At 45.3% G+C, this 23,619-nt stretch overlaps 1 protein-coding gene across 2 annotated transcripts in view; it reads left to right on the forward strand.

The window, feature by feature from the left end:
• fw (CUB and Sushi multiple domains furrowed) overlaps nt 1-23,619 on the forward strand; it is a 157,984-nt gene that overhangs the window by 83,195 nt on the left and 51,170 nt on the right. For both annotated transcript variants that reach the window (XM_070105390.1, XM_070105391.1), the window contains exons 2-6: nt 8,764-8,875; nt 17,220-17,278; nt 18,665-18,874; nt 19,537-19,629; nt 21,451-21,573. In XM_070105390.1, the coding sequence (XP_069961491.1) occupies nt 8,764-8,875; nt 17,220-17,278; nt 18,665-18,874; nt 19,537-19,629; nt 21,451-21,573 (597 nt within the window). The remainder of the gene's footprint in view (nt 1-8,763; nt 8,876-17,219; nt 17,279-18,664; nt 18,875-19,536; nt 19,630-21,450; nt 21,574-23,619) is intronic.

A 23,619-nucleotide genomic window follows, 5' to 3' on the forward strand; every position in this document is an offset into this window, starting at 1 on the left:
ATTGGGGTCCTTACTTCCATTGGGGTCCTTATTCCCATTGTGGACCTACCCAAGTGGTGGCCCAGTTAAGAAGGTTGAGATGTCCTCTGTATCAAGGTGCTCTGTCAGCACCCACAGGATGAATCTGACAGCACCCACAGGATGAATCTGACAGCACCCACAGGATGAATCTGACAGCACCCACAGGATGAATCTGACAGCACCCACAGGATGAATCTGACAGCATCCACAGGATGAATCTGACAGCATCCACAGGATGAATCTGTCAGCACCCACAGGATGAATCTGTCAGCACCCACAGGATGAATCTGTCAGCACCCACAGGATGAATCTGTCAGCACCCACAGGATGAATCTGTCAGCACCCACAGGATGAATCTGACAGCACCCACAGGATGAATCTGACAGCATCCACAGGATGAATCTGTCAGCACCCACAGGATGAATCTGACAGCACCCACAGGATGAATCTGTCAGCACCCACAGGATGAATCTGTCAGCACCCACAGGATGAATCTGTCAGCACCCACAGGATGAATCTGACAGCACCCACAGGATGAATCTGACAGCACCCACAGGATGAATCTGTCACACCTTACAGGATGAATCTGTCAGCACCCACAGGATGAATCTGTCAGCACCCACAGGATGAATCTGTCAGCACCCACAGGATGAATCTGACAGCACCCACAGGATGAATCTGTCAGCATCCACAGGATGAATCTGACAGCACCCACAGGATGAATCTGACAGCATCCACAGGATGAATCTGACAGCACCCACAGGATGAATCTGACAGCATCCACAGGATGAATCTGACAGCATCCACAGGATGAATCTGTCAGCACCCCACAGATGACTCTGTCGGCACCCCTCACAGGATGAATCTGACAGCACCCACAGGATGAATCTGTCAGCAACCACAGGATGAATCTGACAGCATCCACAGGATGAATCTGACAGCATCCACAGGATGAATCTGACAGCATCCACAGGATGAATCTGACAGCATCCACAGGATGAATCTGACAGCACCCACAGGATGAATCTGACAGCACCACACAGGATGAATCTGACGGCATCCTACAGGATGAATCTGACAGCACCACAGGATGAATCTGACAGCATCCACAGGATGAATCTGACAGCATCCACAGGATGAATCTGACAGCATCCACAGGATGAATCTGACAGCACCCACAGGATGAATCTGACAGCATCCACAGGATGAATCTGTCAGCATCCACAAGATGAATCTGTCAGCATCCACAGGATGAATGTCAGCACCCACAGGATGAATCTGTCAGCATCCACAGGATGAATCTGACAGCACCCACAGGATGAATCTGACAGCACCCACAGGATGAATCTGACAGCATCCACAGGATGAATCTGACAGCACCCACAGGATGAATCTGACAGCATCCACAGGATGAATCTGACAGCATCCACAGGATGAATCTGTCAGCACCCACAGGATGAATCTAATCAAGCACCCACAAGATGAATCTGTCAGCACTAAGATGAATCTGTCAGCACACCATGGATGAATCGACAGCATCCACAGGATGAATCTGTCAGCACCACAGGATGAATCTGACAGCATCCACAGGATGAATCTGACAGCATCCACAGGATGACTCTGTCAGCACCCACAGGATGAATCTGACAGCATCCACAGGATGAATCTGTCAGCACCCACAGGATGAATCTGTCAGCACCCACAGGATGAATCTGTCAGCACCCACAGGATGAATCTGACAGCATCCACAGGATGAATCTGACAGCATCCACAGGATGAATCTGACAGCATCCACAGGATGAATCTGACAGCATCCACAGGATGAATCTGACAGCATCCACAGGATGAATCTGACAGCACCCACAGGATGAATCTGACAGCACCCACAGGATGAATCTGACAGCATCCACAGGATGAATCTGACAGCACCCACAGGATGAATCTGACAGCATCCACAGGATGAATCTGACAGCATCCACAGGATGAATCTGACAGCATCCACAGGATGAATCTGACAGCACCCACAGGATGAATCTGACAGCATCCACAGGATGACTCTGTCAGCACCCACAGGATGAATCTGTCAGCACCTGGGTGTCTCTAAGACGTGTCGCCCATCCAGTGGCCTCATCAGTGCGAGAACGACGGTGACCTCCATCGTCTCAGAGGCCGTGAGGGACTGATTACCTAGAGTCTTGTGTCTACCTCGTCAGTCTTTTCCCGTGTTTCTGTTGCTCCTGTTTTACTGTTGTTATTGTTCCTGTTACTTGTTACTGTTGTTGTTACTGTTCCAGTTACTGCTGTTACTCTACCTGTTTCTGTTGCTGATATTACTGTTATTGTTGCTGTTGCTATTTCTGTTGCTACTGTTGCTCCATTTTCTTATTTTCCTATTTACCCGTTTCCCCCGTTACACCTCCCGTTTCTCTCCGTTACGCCTGTTTTCTCCCGTCACCCTTCCAGTATTCTCCCGTTACTCCTCCCGTTTCCCCCGTTACACCTCCAGTTTTCCCCGTCACACCTCCAATTTCCCCCGTCACCTCCCGTTTCCCCCGTCACACCTCCCGTTTCCCCGTCACACCTCCCGTTTCCACCCGTTACGCCTGCCGTTGTGATGGATGGGAAGAGTGTTACCAACGGGTGGACACACTGTCAGGTGTTACGTAAGGTGTTACATGCTCCAGCGAGTGTTCCAAGGATGTTTGATACTTTACTGCAACACCTACTGTGCTAGTAGTTGTGGTAGTAGTTGTTGTGGTAGTAGTTGTGGTAGTAGTTGTTGTGGTAGTAGTTGTTAACTAGCAGCAGGTAACTAGTAAGTGTCCTGGTAGTAACAGGAACTGAAGACGTCACGTCAGAGTGAACCATCGTGGACAAACAAGGTAGTTAGCAGTGACTGTTAATTACCCGGGTAATTAACCCTCCTGGTAAGAACCTCGGTACGGTAATTACGACCCTGGATGATTGCTGACTAGTTAACTACCCTCGGTTACCCACTGGAACGACTCTTTACTCACTGGAACGACTCTATACTGACTGGAACGACTCTTAACTACTGTCTGGAACGACCCTTAACTACCGTCTGGAACGACCCTTAACTACTGACTGGAACGACCCTTAGCTACTGACTGGAACGACCCTTTACTGACTGGAATGACACTTAACTACTGACTTTAACGACCCTTAACTACTGACTGGAACGACCCTTAATTAACTATTGACTGGAACGACCCTTTACTGACTGGAATGACACTTAACTACTGACTGGAACGACCCTTAACTACTGATTGGAACGACCCTTAACTAATGACTGGAACGACCTTAACTAATGACTGGAACGACCCTTATAACCTCTTTGCTGGTTAGACAGTGATATTAGTCAGCTGATTATTGTTGATATTAGTCAGCTGATTATTGTTGATATTAGTCAGCTGATTATTGTTGATATTAGTCAGCTGATTATTGTTGATATTAGTCAGCTGATTATTGTTGATATTAGTCAGCTGATTGTTGTGATACAGTCAGCTGATTGTTGTGATACAGTCAGCTGATTGTGATATTAGTCGCTGATTGTTGTTGATATTAGTCAGCTGATTATTATTGATATTAGTCAGCTGATTATTGTTGATATTAGTCAGCGTTATTGATTGATATTAGTCAGCTGATTACGGTTGATATTAGTCAGCTGATTATTGATATTAGTCAGCTGATTATTGTTGATATTAGTCAACTGATTGTTATTGATATTAGTCAGTGATTATTGTTGATATTAGTCAGGCTGATTGTTGATTGATATTAGTCGCATTGTTGTTGATATTAGTCGGCTGATGATATTAGTCAGCTGATTATTGTTGATATTAGTCAGCTGATTATTGTTGATATTAGTCAGCTGATTATTGTTGATATTAGTCAGCTGATTATTGTTGATATTAGTCAGCTGATTATTGTTGATATTAGTCAGCTGATTATTGTTGATATTAGTCAGCTGATTATTGTTGATATTAGTCAGCTGATTATTGTTGATATTAGTCAGCTGATTGTGTTGATATTAGTCAGCTGATTGTATGATATTAGTCAGCTGATTATTGTTGATATTAGTCAGCTGATTATTGTTGATATTAGTCAGCTGATTATTGTTGATATTAGTCAGCTGATTATTGTTGATATTAGTCAGCTGATTATTGTTGATATTAGTCAGCTGATTATTGCTCTTTTCTCTGTCTGTGTCTCTGCCTCTCTGTCTGTCTGTCTGTCTCTGTCTCTGCCTCTCTGTCTCTGCCTCTCTGTCTCTCCCGTTTTTGTCCTGCCATGTTAATTATCTCATTAAAGTTGTCATTTTTCTCTTAATGACGTGAAGACAGTTTTCCCGCTACTGTGAACTTCAGTATTTCGCAATTACGGAAATCATTTTCAACCCCTCTATTACGAACGCGACGCCATTTGTACGGCTTCCGTCGCAAACCTCTATAATTACGTTAATTTGTGATTCGGTAGGGTAATTAAATAAGGTCGTTTGCAAGGAAAATTGATAATTATGGTAGAAAGTTGTGTTATGGGGGTTTGTGTGGAGGAGGACGGCTGTGATTGGTGGAGCCGCGTGACGTCACAAAAAAAATGTTGCCGGGTACTCCTGGAATTTTTTTATTATTTTCTTTTTTTTAATTTTTTGGGGATTATATACATTTTTTGAGTGACTGGAATAGTGTATATATATGTTACTAAACCGACAGGCATATATTTCGATTTTTTTACTAATTAGATAACAGAGAAAATGTATAAAAAAATATAATATGAATTGGTGGAAGCTGCGTCATGAATCCGTATTGAATCCAGATAAAAATCCGGATTCTTACACGAACCCAAACAAATCCACCAGTTTTACCGCCAAATTCCGTATTAAATCATTAAAATACCAAAATACGTAAAACATCTGTATAATACAACGTATTACATGATGTAAGGAAGTCAATACACGTCAGTAGACATGAGAAGTGACGTGAGACATGAGCAGACAGCACAAGTGAGGGTCACATGACAACTTTCACTTTTCAGAAGAGCTTGACTTGAGCACCGACTGCATGATGACTTATTGTACGGTGTATCGAGCCTGCAGAGCCTTGTAGAGCTGCGTAGAGCGTTGCAGAGCTTTGTCTTGGCTGTTGTGACTTGTACTTACAGTCTTGTATGTCTTGTAGAGTTTTATAGAGCCTTGAAGAACATTGTAGTGACTTGTAGAGCTTTGTAGTGACTTGTATTTACAGCCTTGTATGTCATGTAGAGTTTTATAGAGCCTTGAAGAACATTGTAGTGACTTGTAGAGCTTTGTAGTGACTTGTACTTACAGCCTTGTATGACATGTAGAGTTTTATAGAGCCTTGAAGAACACTGTAGTGACTTGTAGAGCTTTGTAGTGACTTGTATTTACAGCCTTGTATGTCATGTAGAGTTTTATAGAGCCTTGAAGAACATTGTAGTGACTTGTAGAGCTTTGTAGTGACTTGTACTTACAGCCTTGTATGTCGTAGAGTTTTATAGAGCCTTGAAGAACATTGTAGTAACTTGTAGAGAATTGCAGAGCTTTGTAGTGACTTACACAGCTTTGTATGACTTGTATAGCCTTGCAGAGCTTTTTAGTTACTTGTAGAGTTTGTAGTGCCTTGTAGGGCCTTGTAGTGCCTTGCAGAGCCTTGTAGTGCCTTGTAGTGCCTTGTAGTACTTTGTAGTGTCTTGTAGTGCCTTGTAGTGCTTGCAGAGCCTCTTGCAGAGCCCCGTAGTACCCTGTAGAGCCCTGTAGTACCTGGCAGGTAGGCAGTGAGAGGTGAGCGACCTCGGGAAAGAGGAGTTAAATGGAGAGTGAAAGTCTTTAAACCAGTGACTTTAAAGGTGAGAGAGAGAGAGAGAGAGAGAGAGAGAGAGAGAGAGAGAGAGAGAGAGAGAAACAGAGACACAGAGACAGAGACAGAAACAGAGAGACACAGAGAGAGAGAGAGAGAGAGAGAGAGAAAGAGAGAGAGACAGAGAGAGAGAGAGAGAGAGAAAGAGAGAGAGAGACAGAGAGAGAGAGAGAGAGAGACAGAGAGAGAGAGAGAGAGACAGAGAGAGAGAGAGAGAGACAGAGAGAGAGAGAGAGAGACAGAGAGAGACAGAGAGACAGAGAGAGAGAGAGAGAGAGAGAAAGAGAGAGAGAGACAGAGAGAGAGAGAGAGAGAGAGAGAGAGAGAGAGAGAGAGAGAGAGAGAGAGAGAGACAGAGAGAGACAGAGAAAGGGGAGATAGAAAGAGAACAGGGAATACAATTGAATTTATTCCCATACATTATCGGAGTTTCACTTTCTCCCAGTAAGATCACGTACGTAATGTCTCCCTGGAAGATCACGTACGTAATGTCTCCCTGGAAGTAAGATCACGTACGTAATGTCTCCCTGGAAGTAAGATCACGTACGTAATGTCTCCCTGGAAGTAAGATCACGTACGTAATGTCTCCCTGGAAGTAAGATCACGTACGTAATGTCTCCCTGGAAGTAAGATCACGTACGTAATGTCTCCCTGGAAGTAAGATCACGTACGTAATGTCTCCCTGGAAGTAAGATCACGTACGTAATGTCTCCCTGGAAGTAAGATCACGTACGTAATGTCTCCCTGGAAGTAAGATCACGTACGTAATGTCTCCTGGAAGTAAGATCACGTACGTAATGTCTCCCTGGAAGTAAGATCACGTACGTAATGTCTCCCTGGAAGTAAGATCACGTACGTAATGTCTCCCTGGAAGTAAGATCACGTACGTAATGTCTCCCTGGAAGTAAGATCACGTACGTAATGTCTCCCTGGAAGTAAGATCACGTACGTAATGTCTCCCTGGAAGTAAGATCACGTACGTAATGTCTCCCTGGAAGTAAGATCACGTACGTAATGTCTCCCTGGAAGTAAGATCACGTACGTAATGTCTCCCTGGAAGTAAGATCACGTACGTAATGTCTCCCTGGAAGTAAGATCACGTACGTAATGTCTCCCTGGAAGTAAGATCACGTACGTAATGTCTCCCTGGAAGTAAGATCACGTACGTAATGTCTCCCTGGAAGTAAGATCACGTACGTAATGTCTCCCTGGAAGTAAGATCACGTACGTAATGTCTCCCTGGAAGTAAGATCACGTACGTAATGTCTCCCTGGAAGTAAGATCACGTACGTAATGTCTCCCTGGAAGTAAGATCACGTACGTAATGTCTCCCTGGAAGTAAGATCACGTACGTAATGTCTCCCTGGAAGTAAGATCACGTACGTAATGTCTCCCTGGAAGTAAGATCACGTACGTAATGTCTCCCTGGAAGTAAGATCACGTACGTAATGTCTCCCTGGAAGTAAGATCACGTACGTAATGTCTCCCTGGAAGTAAGATCACGTACGTAATGTCTCCCTGGAAGTAAGATCACGTACGTAATGTCTCCCTGGAAGTAAGATCACGTACGTAATGTCTCCCTGGAAGTAAGATCACGTACGTAATGTCTCCCTGGAAGTAAGATCACGTACGTAATGTCTCCCTGGAAGTAAGATCACGTACGTAATGTCTCCCTGGAAGTAAGATCACGTACGTAATGTCTCCCTGGAAGTAAGATCACGTACGTAATGTCTCCCTGGAAGTAAGATCACGTACGTAATGTCTCCCTGGAAGTAAGATCACGTACGTAATGTCTCCCTGGAAGTAAGATCACGTACGTAATGTCTCCCTGGAAGTAAGATCACGTACGTAATGTCTCCCTGGAAGTAAGATCACGTACGTAATGTCTCCCTGGAAGTAAGATCACGTACGTAATGTCTCCCTGGAAGTAAGATCACGTACGTAATGTCTCCCTGGAAGTAAGATCACGTACGTAATGTCTCCCTGGAAGTAAGATCACGTACAGTCTCGTACCAAGTACATCACGTACATATAGGGGAATGTAAATTCCTTGAGGACAGAGAGCTCTTGCGTGCCACGGACCCGTTGAGAGAGAGAGAGAGAGAGAGAGAGAGAGAGAGAGAGAGAGAGAGAGAGAGATGGAGGCCTTTATTATATATGGTATATATAATGTAAATATACCATGTATATACAAAGTTTATATAGTCTCTCTCTCTCTCTCTCTCTCTCTCTCTCTCTCTCTCTCTCCCTCTCTCTCTCTCTCTCTCTCTCTCTCCCTGCCCTCCCTACCCTCCCTGACTCACCTGGTCATACAAGTAACTGTCAAGGGGGACAGGTTTTGTGTACGTGTGTGTGTGTGTACGTAGGCGTGTGTACACGCACCTACGTACACACGGACACCTCCCTCCTTCCTGTCTACCTCTCTTCCTGTCTCTCCCTCTGCTCCCTATTCTCCCTATTACACTCCCTCACCCACCTTCTCTCTGTCTATCTATCTATCTAGATATATACTAAGACAGATATACACTTAGATATATACGTAATTGTATAAATAAATAGATAAATACTTAGATATATAGATAGATAAATAGATTCATCATACCTCCCTTGATCTAGATAGATACTTAGATAGTTGGATACACAAATAGATAGATGGGTAATACCTCTCTTGGTCTACATAGATGGATAGATAGATAGATCATATCACTATCTATCACATAACAAACTTCAAATATATGTCCATATGCAAATTATCTCTCACAACCTTGTTTGTAGACTCAACTAATCGTGACCTATCTGTGCCAGTCTAGTTTGTAGACCTAACTAATCTGTGTCTGTGCCCCTACAGGTTTAGAGTGCCCCCACCCTGCAGTGCCCATCAACAGCAAAGTGACTGTCAGCGATAGACAGCCTGGCAGTCTGGCTACTTACACCTGTGATGCTGGCTATAAGATCTTTGGGTGAGTTGTCATACCTTATCTTAAAGCTATGTATGGTTCCTGCCTCCACTACTTCACTTGCTATTCCACTTGCTGACAACTCTATGACTGAAGAAATACTTCCTAACGTCCCTGTGACTCGTCTGAGTCTTCAGCTTCCAGTTGTGACCCCTTGTCCCTGTGTCCCCTCTCTGGAACATCCTATCTCTGTCCACCTTGTCTATTCCCCGCAGTATCTTGTATGTCGTTATCATGTCTTCCCTGACCCTTCTGTCCTCCAGTGTCGTCAGTCCGATTTCCCTTAACCTTTCCTCGTACGACATTCCCTTGAGCTCTGGGACTAGCCTTGTTGCAAACCTTTGTACTTTCTCTAACTTCTTGACGTGCTTTATCAAGTGCGGGTTCCAAACAGGTGCTGCATACTCCAGTATGGACCTGACGTACACGGTGTACAGTGTCTTGAACGATTCCTTACTAAGGTATCGGAATGCTGTTCTCAGGTTTGCCAGGCGCCCATATGCTGCAGCAGTTATCTGGTTGATGTGTGCCTCCGGAGACATGCTCGGTGTTATGGTCACCCCAAGATCTTTCTCGTTGAGCCTATACTCCGTCTGCGGTCTTCTTTGCCCTTCCCTAATCTTCATGACTTTGCATTTGGTGGGGTTGAATTCGAGAAGCCAGTTGCTGGACCAGGTGTCCAGCCTGTCCAGGTTCCTGGGTGTTATAGTGAGTTGTGTTGTTATTCAGTCACTGTCAGATAGTCACACACTGATACAGTAGTTAACGCACTGGCCTACTTTAGGACCTCCGTGCCATGGGTTCGAATCCCTGCACCCTCGTTCCCTGGAGGGTCTCCAGGTAGGATGGCTTGCTGGATGATTCTCACCCGTCTTGATAATCACCCAACCATCTATCACCCATCACATCATCCCAGCCTCCAGCATCCCCCAGATCATCCGTCAGATGCAGCATCGTACTGGCAGACATCTCATAGCTTTACCTGCGCCTGTAATAACTGCCTGTCTGCCTGACAGTTGAGACCTTGACAGTGTCTGCGCTGCACTGCTATTATCCACACTGCTCATAAAGGTTCCTCTTCACGCAGTTGTGTGTTAATGGGTAGCAGGGGTCTTGAAGACAACCAGGGATCTTGAAGACAACCAGGGGTCTTGAAGACAACCAGGAGTCTTGAAGACAACCAGGGGTCTTGAAGACAACCAGGGGTCTTGAAGACAACCAGGGATCTTGAAGACAACCAGGAGTCTTGAAGACAACCAGGGGTCTTGAAGACAACCAGGGGTCTTGAAGACAACCAGGGATCTTGAAGACAACCAGGAGTCTTGAAGACAACCAGGGGTCTTGAAGACAACCAGGGGTCTTGAAGACAACCAGGGGTCTTGAAGACAACCAGGGGTCTTGAAGACAACCAGGGGTCTTGAAGACAACCAGGGGTCTTGAAGACAACCAGGAGTCTTGAAGACAACCAGGAGTCTTGAAGACAACCACGGGTCTTGAAGACAACCAGGGGTCTTGAAGACAACCAGGGGTCTTGAAGACAACCAGGGGTCTTGAAGACAACCAGGGGTCTTGAAGACAACCAGGGGTCTTGAAGACAACCAGGGGTCTTGAAGACAACCAGGGGTCTTGAAGACAACTAGGGGTCTTGAAGACAACCAGGGGTCTTGAAGACAACCAGGGATCTTGAAGGCAACCAGGGGCCTTGAAGACAACCAGGGGTCTTGAAGACAACCAGGGGTTTTGAAGACAACCAGGGGTCTTGAAGACAACCAGGGGTCTTGAAGACAACCAGGAGTCTTGAAGACAACCAGGGGTCTTGAAGACAACCAGGGATCTTGAAGACAACCAGGGGTCTTGAAGACAACCAGGGGTCTTGAAGACAACCAGAGGTCTTGAAGACAACCAGAGGTCTTGAAGACAACCAGAGGTCTTGAAGACAACCAGGGGTCTTGAAGACATCCAGGGGTCTTGAAGACAACCAGGGGTCTTGAAGACAACCAGGGGTCTTGAAGACAACCATAGGTCTTGAAGACAACCTGGGGTCTTGAAGACAACCAGGGATCTTGAGAACAACAAGGGGTCTTGAAGACAACCAGGGGTCTTGAAGACAACCAGGGGTCTTGAAGACAACCAGGGGTCTTGAAGACAACCAGGGGTTTTGAAGACAACCAGAGGTCTTGAAGACAACCAGGAGTCTTGAAGACAACCAGGGATCTTGATGACAACCAGGAGTCTTGAAGACAACCAGGAGTCTTGAAGACAACCAGGGGTCTTGAAGACAACCAGGAGTCTTGAAGACAACCAGGGGTCTTGAAGACAACCAGGAGTCTTGAAGACAACCAGGGGTCTTGAAGACAACCAGGAGTCTTGAAGACAACCAGGGGTCTTGAAGACAACCAGGAGTCTTGAAGACAACCAGGAGTCTTGAGGACAACCAGGGGTCTTGAAGACAACCAGGGGTCTTGAAGACAACCAGGGGTCTTGAAGACAACCAGAGGTCTTGAAGACAACCAGGGGTCTTGAAGACAACCAGGGATCTTGAAGACAACCAGGGGTCTTTGAAGACAACCAGGGGTCTTGAAGACAACCAGGGGTCTTGAAGACAACCAGGGATCTTGAAGACAGCCAGGGGTCTTGAAGACAACCAGGGGTCTTGAAGACAACCAGGGATCTTGAAGACAACCAGGAGTCTTGAAGACAACCAGGGGTCTTGAAGACAGCCAGGGGTCTTGAAGACAACCAGGGGTCTTGAAGACAACCAGGGGTCTTGAAGACAACCAGGGATCTTGAAGACAACCAGGAGTCTTGAAGACAGCCAGGGATCTTGAAGACAACCAGGAGTCTTGAAGACAACCAGGGATCTTGAAGACAACCAGGGGTCTTGAAGACAACCAGGGGTCTTGAAGACAACCAGGGATCTTGAAGACAACCAGGGGTCTTGAAGACAACCAGGGGTCTTGAAGACAACCAGGGATCTTGAAGACAACCAGGAGTCTTGAAGACAACCAGGGGTCTTGAAGACAACCAGGGATCTTGAAGACAACCAGGGGTCTTGAAGACAACCAGGGATCTTGAAGACAACCAGGGGTCTTGAAGACAACCAGGGGTCTTGAAGACAACCAGGGATCTTGAAGACAACCAGGGATCTTGAAGACAACCAGAGGTCTTGAAGACAACCAGGAGTCTTGAAGACAACCAGGGGTCTTGAAGACAACCAGGGGTCTTGAAGACAACCAGGGGTGTTGAAGACAACCAGGGGTCTTGAAGACAACCACGGGTCTTGAAGACAACCAGGGATCTTGAAGACAACCAGGGGTCTTGAAGACAACCAGGAGTCTTGAAGACAACCAGGGGTCTTGAAGACAACCAGGGGTCTTGAAGACAACCAGGGGTCTTGAAGACAACCAGAGGTCTTGAAGACAACCAGGGGTCTTGAAGACAACCAGGGATCTTGAAGACAACCAGGGATCTTGAAGACAACCAGGGGTCTTGAAGACAACCAGGGATCTTGAAGACAACCAGGGATCTTGAAGACAACCAGGGGTCTTGAAGACAACCAGGGGTTTTGAAGACAACCAGGGGTCTTGAAGACAACCAGGGGTCTTGAAGACAACCAGGGGTCTTAAAGACAACCAGGGGTCTTGAAGACAACCAGGAGTCTTGAAGACAACCAGGGGTCTTGAAGACAACCAGGAGTCTTGAAGACAACCAGGGGTCTTGAAGACAACCAGGGGTCTTGAAGACAACCAGGGGTCTTGAAGACAACCAGGGGTCTTGAAGACAACCAGGAGTCTTGAAGACAACCAGGGATCTTGAAGACAACCAGGGGTCTTGAAGACAACCAGGGATCTTGAAGACAACCAGGGGTCTTGAAGACAACCAGGGGTCTTGAAGACAACCAGGGGTCTTGAAGACAACCAGGAGTCTTGAAGACAACCAGGGGTCTTGAAGACAACCAGGAGTCTTGAAGACAACCAGGGGTCTTGAAGACAACCAGGGGTCTTGAAGACAACCAGGGGTCTTGAAGACAACCAGGAGTCTTGAAGACAACCAGGTATCTTGAAGACAACCAGTGGTCTTGAAGACAACCAGGGGTCTTGAAGACAACCAGGGGTCTTGAAGACAACCAGGGATCATGAAGACAACCAGGGTTCTTGAAGACAACCAGGGGTCTTGAAGACAACCAGGGATCTTGAAGACAACCAGGGATCTTGGAGACAACCAGGGGTCTTGAAGACAACCAGGGGTCTTGAAGACAACCAGGGGTCTTGAAGACAACCAGGGGTCTTGAAGACAACCAGGGGTCTTGAAGACAACCAGGGATCTTGAAGACAACAAGGGATCTTGAAGACAACCAGGGGTCTTGAAGACAACCAGGGGTCTTGAAGACAACCAGGGGTCTTGAAGACAACCAGGAGTCTTGAAGACAACCAGGGATCTTGAAGACAACCAGGGGTCTTGAAGACAACCAGGGGTCTTGAAGACAACCAGGGGTTCTGAAGACAACCAGGGGTCTTGAAGACAACCAGGGGTCTTGAAGACAACCAGGGATCTTGAAGACAACCAGGGATCTTGAAGACAACCAGGGGTCTTGAAGACAACCAGGAGTCTTGAAGACAACCAGGGATCTTGAAGACAACCAGGAGTCTTGAAGACAACCAGGGATCTTGAAGACAACCAGGGGTCTTGAAGACAGCCAGGGGTCTTGAAGACAACCAGGGGTCTTGAAGACAACCAGGGGTCTTGAAGACAACCAGGAGTCTTGAAGACAACCAGGGATCTTGAAGACAACCAGGGGTCTTGAAGACAACCAGGAGTCTTGAAGACAACCAGGGGTCTTGAAGACAACCAGGAGTCTTGAAGACAACCAGGGGTCTTGAAGACAACCAGGAGTCTTGAAGACAACCAGGAGTCTTGAAGACAACCAGGGGTCTTGAAGACAACCAGGAGTCTTGACGACAACCAGGGGTCTTGAAGACAACCAGGAGTCTTGAAGACAACCAGGAGTCTTGAAGACAACCAGGAGTCTTGAAGACAACCAGGGGTCTTGAAGACAACCAGGGGTCTTGAAGACAACCAGGGGTCTTGAAGACAACCAGGGGTCTTGAAGACAACCAGGAGTCTTGAAGACAACCAGGAGTCTTGAAGACAACCAGGGGTCTTGAAGACAACCAGGGGTCTTGAAGACAACCAGGGGTCTTGAAGACAACCAGGAGTCTTGAAGACAACCAGGGATCTTGAAGACAACCAGGGGTCTTGAAGACAACCAGGGGTCTTGAAGACAACCAGGGATCTTGAAGACAACCAGGGGTCTTGAAGACAACCAGGGATCTTGAAGACAACCAGGGATCTTGAAGACAACCAGGGGTCTTGAAGACAACCAGGGGTCTTGAAGAGAACCAGGGGTCTTGAAGACAACCAGGGGTCTTGAAGACAACCAGGGGTCTTGAAGACAACCAGGGGTCTTAAAGACAACCAGGGGTCTTGAAGACAACCAGGAGTCTTGAAGACAACCAGGGATCTTGAAGACAACCAGGGGTCTTGAAGACAACCAGGAGTCTTGAAGACAACCAGGGGTCTTGAAGACAACCAGGAGTCTTGAAGACAACCAGGGGTCTTGAAGACAACCAGGGGTCTTGAAGACAACCAGGGGTCTTGAAGACAACCAGGGATCTTGAAGACAACCAGGGGTCTTGAAGACAACCAGGGATCTTGAAGACAACCAGGGGTCTTGAAGACAACCAGGGGTCTTGAAGACAACCAGGGGTCTTGAAGACAACCAGGAGTCTTGAAGACAACCAGGGGTCTTGAAGACAACCAGGAGTCTTGAAGACAACCAGGGGTCTTGAAGACAACCAGGGGTCTTGAAGACAACCAGGGGTCTTGAAGACAACCAGGAGTCTTGAAGACAACCAGGTATCTTGAAGACAACCAGGGGTCTTGAAGACAACCAGGAGTCTTGAAGACAACCAGGGGTCTTGAAAACAACCAGGGATCATGAAGACAACCAGGGTTCTTGAAGACAACCAGGGGTCTTGAAGACAACCAGGGATCTTGAAGACAACCAGGGGTCTTGAAGACAACCAGGGGTCTTGAAGACAACCAGGGGTCTTGAAGACAACCAGGGGTCTTGAAGACAACCAGGGGTCTTGAAGACAACCAGGGATCTTGAAGACAACAAGGGATCTTGAAGACAACCAGGGGTCTTGAAGACAACCAGGGGTCTTGAAGACAACCAGGGGTCTTGAAGACAACCAGGAGTCTTGAAGACAACCAGGGATCTTGAAGACAACCAGGGGTCTTGAAGACAACCAGGGGTTTTGAAGACAACCAGGGGTCTTGAAGACAACCAGGGGTCTTGAAGACAACCAGGGGTCTTGAAGACAACCAGGGATCTTGAAGACAACCAGGGATCTTGAAGACAACCAGGGGTCTTGAAGACAACCAGGAGTCTTGAAGACAACCAGGGATCTTGAAGACAACCAGGAGTCTTGAAGACAACCAGGGAGCTTGAAGACAACCAGGGGTCTTGACGACAGCCAGGGGTCTTGAAGACAACCAGGGGTCTTGAAGACAACCAGGGGTCTTGAAGACAACCAGGAGTCTTGAAGACAACCAGGGATCTTGAAGACAACCAGGGGTCTTGAAGACAACCAGGAGTCTTGAAGACAACCAGGGGTCTTGAAGACAACCAGGAGTCTTGAAGACAACCAGGGGTCTTGAAGACAACCAGGAGTCTTGAAGACAACCAGGAGTCTTGAAGACAACCAGGAGTCTTGAAGACAACCAGGAGGCTTGACGACAACCAGGGGTCTTGAAGACAACCAGGAGTCTTGAAGACAACCAGGAGTCTTGAAGACAACCAGGAGTCTTGAAGACAACCAGGGGTCTTGAAGACAACCAGGGGTCTTGAAGACAACCAGGGGTCTTGAAGACAACCAGGAGTCTTGAAGACAACCAGGAGTCTTGAAGACAACCAGGGGTCTTGAAGACAACCAGGGGTCTTGAAGACAACCAGGGGTCTTGAAGACAACCAGGGGTCTTGAAGACAACCAGGAGTCTTGAAGACAACCAGGGATCTTGAAGACAACCAGGGGTCTTGAAGACAACCAGGGGTTTTGAAGACAACCAGGGGTCTTGAAGACAACCAGGGGTCTTGAAGACAACCAGGGGTCTTGAAGACAACCAGGGATCTTGAAGACAACCAGGGATCTTGAAGACAACCAGGGGTCTTGAAGACAACCAGGAGTCTTGAAGACAACCAGGGATCTTGAAGACAACCAGGAGTCTTGAAGACAACCAGGGATCTTGAAGACAACCAGGGGTCTTGACGACAGCCAGGGGTCTTGAGGACAACCAGGGGTCTTGAAGACAACCAGGGGTCTTGAAGACAACCAGGAGTCTTGAAGACAACCAGGGATCTTGAAGACAACCAGGGGTCTTGAAGACAACCAGGAGTCTTGAAGACAACCAGGAGTCTTGAAGACAACCAGGGGTCTTGAAGACAACCAGGAGTCTTGAAGACAACCAGGAGTCTTGAAGACAACCAGGAGTCTTGAAGACAACCAGGAGTCTTGACGACAACCAGGGGTCTTGAAGACAACCAGGAGTCTTGAAGACAACCAGGAGTCTTGAAGACAACCAGGAGTCTTGAAGACAACCAGGGGTCTTGAAGACAACCAGGGGTCTTGAAGACAACCAGGAGTCTTGAAGACAACCAGGAGTCTTGAAGACAACCAGGGGTCTTGAAGACAACCAGGGGTCTTGAAGACAACCAGGGGTCTTGAAGACAACCAGGAGTCCTGAAGACAACCAGGGGTCTTGAAGACAACCAGGGGTTTTGAAGACAACCAGGGGTTTTGAAGACAACCAGGGGTCTTGAAGACAGCCAGGGGTCTGGAAGACAACCAGGGATCTACTGAACCATTTATGTCAGAGAATAATAACGAACACTAAGGGAGACAGAAGTGTACCTTGTGGAACAATGTTCTTCACTCTTGTCATATATCTCCCTCCTTTCTTCCCTCTCTCCCTTCTTCCCTCCTTCCTTCCCTCCCTTCTTTCCACCTTCCTTCCCTCCCTTCTTTCCACCTTCCTTCCCTCCCTTCTTCCCTCCTTCCTTCCCTCCCTTCTTTCCACCTTCCTTCCCTCCCTTCTTCCCTCCTTCCTTCCCTCTCCCTCCCTCCCTCCAGGGTCAAGGATACATTAATTACAGTTGACATGTATAAAAAACCTCTGACATCATCTGTTATTGTTGCTATATTGTTGTATAACACTATATATCACTATATAACACTATATATCACTATATAACACTATATATATTGTACTCTATTGTTATTAACAGGTCATCAGTGCTAAGCTGTGGTAGTGATGGTGTCTGGTCTGGTGACCTTCCTGTCTGTGGTCAGTATTATTTGTCTCCTTTATGTCTTACACACTGAGAGGTGTATATCTCAGTGTATATACACTGAGAGGTGTATATCTCAGTGTATTTACACTGAGAGGTGTATATCTCAGTGTATATCTCAGTGTATATACACTGTGAGGTGTATATACACTGAGAGGTGTATATCTCAGTGTATATACACTGAGAGGTGTATATCACAGTGTATATACACTGAGAGGTGTATATCACAGTGTATATACACTGAGAGGTGTATATCTCAGTGTATATACACTGTGAGGTGTATATCTCAGTGTATATACACTGGTAGTTTAAATTAATCAGTATTTTAGGTATTAAAGTATTCTTGACTGGTGGTGACCAGGTGACCTGCAGCCTTAATGACCCTGGTGTAGTAGATAGACTTTAAACCCCATTAACCAACCAACCAGTCTTAATGACCCTGGTGTAGTAGATAGACTTTAAACCCCATTAACCAACCAACCAGTCTTAATGGCCCTGGTGTAGTAGATAGACTTTAAACCCCATTAACCAACCAACCAGTCTTAATGACCCTGGTGTAGTAGACTTTAAACCTCATTAACCAACCAACCAGTCTTAATGACCCTGGTGTAGTAGATAGACTTTAAACCCCATTAACCAACCAACCAGTCTTAATGACCCTGGTGTAGTAGATAGACTTTAAACCCCATTAACCAACCAACCAGCCTTAATGACCCTGGTGTAGTAGATAGACTTTAAACCCCATTAACCAACCAACCAGTCTTAATGACCCTGGTGTAGTAGATAGATTTTAAACCCCATTAACCAACCAACCAGTCTTAATGACCCTGGTGTAGTAGATAGACTTTAAACCCCATTAACCAACCAACCAGTCTTAATGACCCTGGTGTAGTAGATAGACTTTAAACCCCATTAACCAACCAACCAGTCTTAATGACCCTGGTGTAGTTGATAGACTTTAAACCCCATTAACCAACCAACCAGTCTTAATGACCCTGGTGTAGTTGATAGACTTTAAACCCCATTAACCAACCAACCAGCCTTAATGACCCTGGTGTAGTAGATAGACTTTAAACCCCATTAACCAACCAACCAGTCTTAATGACCCTGGTGTAGTAGATAGACTTTAAACCCCATTAACCAACCAACCAGTCTTAATGACCCTGGTGTAGTAGATAGACTTTAAACCCCATTAACCAACCAACCAGTCTTAATGACCCTGGTGTAGTAGATAGACTTTAAACCCCATTAACCAACCTTCAAACATAGATGTGTGTGTGTTTGGGAACTTACATATATTGGACCAAGGTTTGATCCCCTGGTCTATCTTTCTGTTTATTGATACATATTAACACTGATGTATATTGATGTCTCTCCCACAGCCACTAACGTCGCCTGGAAGAAGCCAGTCAATCAGTCATCAACAGCCAGGGGTGGTAAGGGTGAAAATGCTAATGATGGGTTAGTGACATCAATACATGATGGTCAACACTGTACTGAGACACTGGTGGAGTCCTCACCGTGGTGGTCTGTGGACCTTCTTCAGGAGTACGAGGTCACCCTGGTCAAGATCACTACCAGGGGATGCTGTGGTGAGTGGTTGTTGGGGTTACCTGGAGAAGCCTTTTGGGGGTCAGCGCCCCTGCGGCTTGGTCTGAGACCAGGTCACATTAGGTTAGTGCTGTGGTTGTAGGTGTGGTTGCTGTGGTTATAAACTAGGGTATGGTCTCTATTCTCAGTTCAGAGTGGTCCCAGTGTTGGTCTGTGACCTTTTAACATAGATACAGCACCATTTTCTTAAGATCACAAGGGGACAAGCGAATATACACTGAGAGGTGTATATCTCAATGTATATACACTGAGAGGTGTATATCTCAGTGTATATACACTGGTAGTTTACATTAATCAGTATTTTAGGTATTAAAGTATTCTTGACTGGTGGTGACCAGGTGACCTGCAGCCTTAATGACCCTGGTGTAGTAGATAGACTTTAAACCAGAGCAGCCAGTCAAATGTTGTGGCAAGTTATAGAAGTGATTAGAGAGATATAGAAGCAGTTATAGGGTTATAGAAATCCAGAGAGTGAGAAAGAGAGAGATAGCAAGGCAACTTATGACCTATATTCAATGTTAGAGATAATTCATTAGTCAATTCCACTTTCTGTCTCGTCCACTGAAGCAAGGTAACCTGTGACCTGTAATCCTGTCTCTCTAGGTCACACTGTGACCTCTGACCTGCTGTCTTGTCTCTCCAGGTCACCAGCCAGTCCAGGATATAGAGATACGAGTGGGAGACTACACCAATATTCAGAAGAACAGATTGTGTGCCTGGTTTCCGGGGACAATAGGTAAGTTACCCCTTGTTTAGTGGTCCAACTATTGAAATATGACCTGGTTCATGGTCCAGGTGTTGAAATATGTCCTGTGAGTGGTCCTAGTGCTGAAATATGACCTGGTTAGTGGTCCAACTATTGAAATATGACCTGGTTAGTGGTCCAACTGTTGAAATATGACCTGTTAGTGGTCCCAGTTTTGAAATATGACCTTGCTAGTGGGCCAACCATTAAAATATGATCTGGTAAGTTTGTAGCAGTGTTTGTGATCCTGTTGGACTCCCAGGACTGTATTAAGTGTGTAGCAGTGTTTGTAGTCCTGTTGGACTCCCAAGACTGGGTCACCTTGAACACATCCTGTCATCAAGGAAGGTAGTGGGGGGGCAGGAAATAGGAGGCATTGAGGAGGAGGAGCAGATGGGAAGAAGAGAAGATAGGGAGAAAAGAACATAGGGAGAAGAGAAGGTAGGAGAGAAAGTAGGGAAGAACAGAAGGTAAGAGAAGAGAAGGAAGGAAGGGAAATAACAGAGAGACAGAGGAGAGGAGAATATAGAGTAGAGAGGAGACATCTTTGACTTCTCTTCTGCAAGAACTTCAGAAGTTCTCACAAGCAAATCATCAAGAACACGAGAGTGAACATTATAGATAACTTCAACAGTGTTCAGGACGATGACTATTGTAGTACAGTCATCTAGATACCTTCCCATGTAGGGACAGGTTATCATGAGGACTGTGAGGAGGAAGCTAGGCCTACTGTGATAGGCTGAAGGTGCAGTGATAACTGGTTATCCTTCTCTCTCTTTTCATAACCACCTGTGATGTTGTCACCATCTGTCATGTCACCTGTGACAGGGCCACTGTAGGCCTGGTAGAATGGACCACTTACATGTCACCGTAAGGGGATATACATAAGTCGCTGCCTTCACTTTTTAACTTTCTAATTTCATCAGTTATAAGATATAAAAAATTTAAATACATAATGTTAATAGATAATTATAGCAGTGTCTGCAATTAATGTCCAGAATATCTTGCTGTCAATTTTGTCAAGGTTGGGAACCAAAGCAATCATAGTACTAGCGGGAGAGAGCACAACTTTGTAGTACCCACAGTCAGTGGCCAGGCTTCAAACACCTTTTATTGTACAGCAATAAAGGAATGGAACAGACTGCCCGCACATGTCAAAGCCAGTCATAGCATGAACCAGTTCAAGAAGAGTGCCAAAAGGTGTCTGATGAATGTAGCTACAGAAAGGGAGGGGAATGATTTTCTATTTTTTAGCTAACATACGTGTAAATTTTACCTTATTCCTAGTAATGACCCTCGTATTGTAGATAGTCTTAATGACCCTCGTATTGTAGATAGTCTTAATGACCCTCGTATTGTAGATAGTCTTAATGACCCTCGTATTGTAGATAGTCTTAATGACCCTCGTATTGTAGATAGTCTTAATGACCCTCGTATTGTAGATAGTCTTAATGACCCTCGTATTGTAGATAGTCTTAATGACCCTCGTGTAGTAGTCTTTTTAGTATGATAATAAGATATTATCTTCATTGTAGAATAATAAATATTATAACCTTTATATTATAATAATAAGGTAAAAGGACCCCAATGGAAATAAGTCACTCTGTCTGACTTTTTTGGGTTATCCTAGGTTCTCTACACATATGCTGCTATGTATGATAATTCTATGTAACTGTATTTGTGTATACCTGAATAAACTTACTTACTTACTTACTAATTGAATATGCTTCTCTCTCTCTCTCTCTCTCTCTCTCTCTCTCTCTCTCTCTCTCTCTCTCTCTCTCTCTCTCTCTCTCTCTCTCTCTCTCACAGAGGAAGGAGCGACTAAAGAACTCACTTGTGCTCGCTCCATGAAAGGCCGCTATGTCTTCATACAAATGGTGGGAGTTGAGGGCTCCATGTCCCTTTGTGAGGTGGAAGTCTATTCTACACAAGGTGAGACTTAATACTAGTATTATTATTGCTATTTTTGTTATCTGGGGGTGTTATGGTCCTGGGACCTGCGAATGGTGGTCTGGTTCATGGTTTGGTACTGGTCTTAACATTGGGGGACCCATTACTGGGTCTCTAGGGACTGTCATGGTCCTGGGGACCTCTGCTAAGAAATTGTTAGATTATATAGTCTGGAAAATCTTAGAAGTGAGGTGTAGTGTGTCAGAAAACTGCTGTTGCTGTCATCTCTGGTTGTCTGTCTCAGCCAGATGCAGCAACAGATGCAGCAACATCTGTAGACATTGGGTAAGTCCCTTAGCCTCCAAACTGAGGGAATAACAACCTCAAAACTACTCCTTCAAGGGCAGTGGACTGATTCCATCATCTCTGCATCTCCACTGCCCCTGTATCGGACCTCCACCACCTACCATGTAGGCAGAACATTTCACAATAATGATACACAACTTTCGTATGTGTCTTATCAGCTTGTCAGTATTAAATACAAATAATTTACATCTATTCTGCAATATACAGGTAATGCAGTTTACGTGTAATATTGTTAAGCACAAAAGAAAGCATCTAGTATGAGGTGCATTTATATTACCTCAACATCCTTGCTGGGAAAGCCGGTGACTGGCGCAGTTAAGAGTGTGGGCGTACCTCTCTGGCAGGAGTTAGGGGAGAGTTCACCTCACTTATTTGGAAGTTAAGGAGAAACCTGATTTAGCAGTTGAGGGAAGTGGACCTTGAACAAGCTTGGAATTTTTTCATATTCAGCAAGAAATGGAGTTTTTCCGGGGCACAGGAGCTGTGGTGGTGTAAATAAGTAAGTCAAGATTAGAGGAAAAATATGATTTTTAACCCGTAAACGGTCCAAGCAGATCTACGTTCACATGTGTAGTGCTACAAAAGTAGATCTACGTTTTTTTTTACATATTTTCAAATATAACAAAAAAAAAAGTAGATCAAAGTTTTTTACACATTTTCAAATGTAAAAAAACAAAAAGAAGATCTACTTTTTTACATACTTTCAAATGTTGAAAAAACGTATACAGTGGACCCCCGCATAACGCTATTATTTCAATCCAGAAGTCTGTTTGGGTGCCGTTATAGACCGAATTTGTTCCCATAAGAAATATTGTGAATTAGATTAGTCCATTTCAGACCCCTAAAAATACACCTACAAAAGCACTTACAAAAATAAACTTACATAATTGGTCGAGTTGGGAGCTGATCGTTATCCGGGGGTCCACTGTATATACGTTTGGACCGTTTACGGGTTAAAGTAGTGGAGGGGTGAGCCAGTGGAAGGTCTCAGTCTCAGATGACCAGAAGCTCCAGCTGTGGGTCATTAACAATTTCCAAAATTATTGTATGTACACAGAGGTAATTTGCATATGTAAGAAAAACCTATTTTATCAATTTTGTTATCATTGAGATCAGTAACAAGGTCAGAGAGGAGAACAATGGTAGGAAAAGTGTAGAATAATTTCTACTATTGAGTCAGTTAAATAACATCAACTAATAAGCTCTAGTAATTTAAAATTTGGGTTTTGGGACATTGGCTATTTGGAGTGACATCCAGAATGTCGTATCTGGGAGCGCCTCTGCAAAGACAGTGATTATGTGTAATTGATGGAAAAAGTGTTGAATGATGGTGAAAGCGTTTTTTTTGTGGGTCGCTGCGCCTCAGTGGGAGACGGCCATCATGTTGCTGTTGAAGTGTAAGCACGGTAACATTTATGAAGGGATTTAGGGAACCCGGCGGGCCGGACTTAATTCCTGGAGATGGGAAGTACAGTGCCGGCACTCTGAAGGAGGGGTGTTAATGTTACAGTTTTATACATAACTGTAGTGTAAGCGCACCTCTGGCAAGACAGTGATGAAGTGAATGATGATGAAAGTTTTTCTTTTTCGGGCCACCCTGCCTTGGTGGGAAATAGCCAGTATGTTAATGATTAATAAATAAAATATATATATACAGTGGACCCCCGCTTAACGATCACCTACCAATGCGACCAATTATGTAAGTGTATTTATGTAAGTGCG

This window comes from Cherax quadricarinatus, chromosome 98, assembly GCF_038502225.1.
Source record: "Cherax quadricarinatus isolate ZL_2023a chromosome 98, ASM3850222v1, whole genome shotgun sequence".
Lineage (NCBI taxonomy): Eukaryota > Metazoa > Arthropoda > Malacostraca > Decapoda > Parastacidae > Cherax > Cherax quadricarinatus.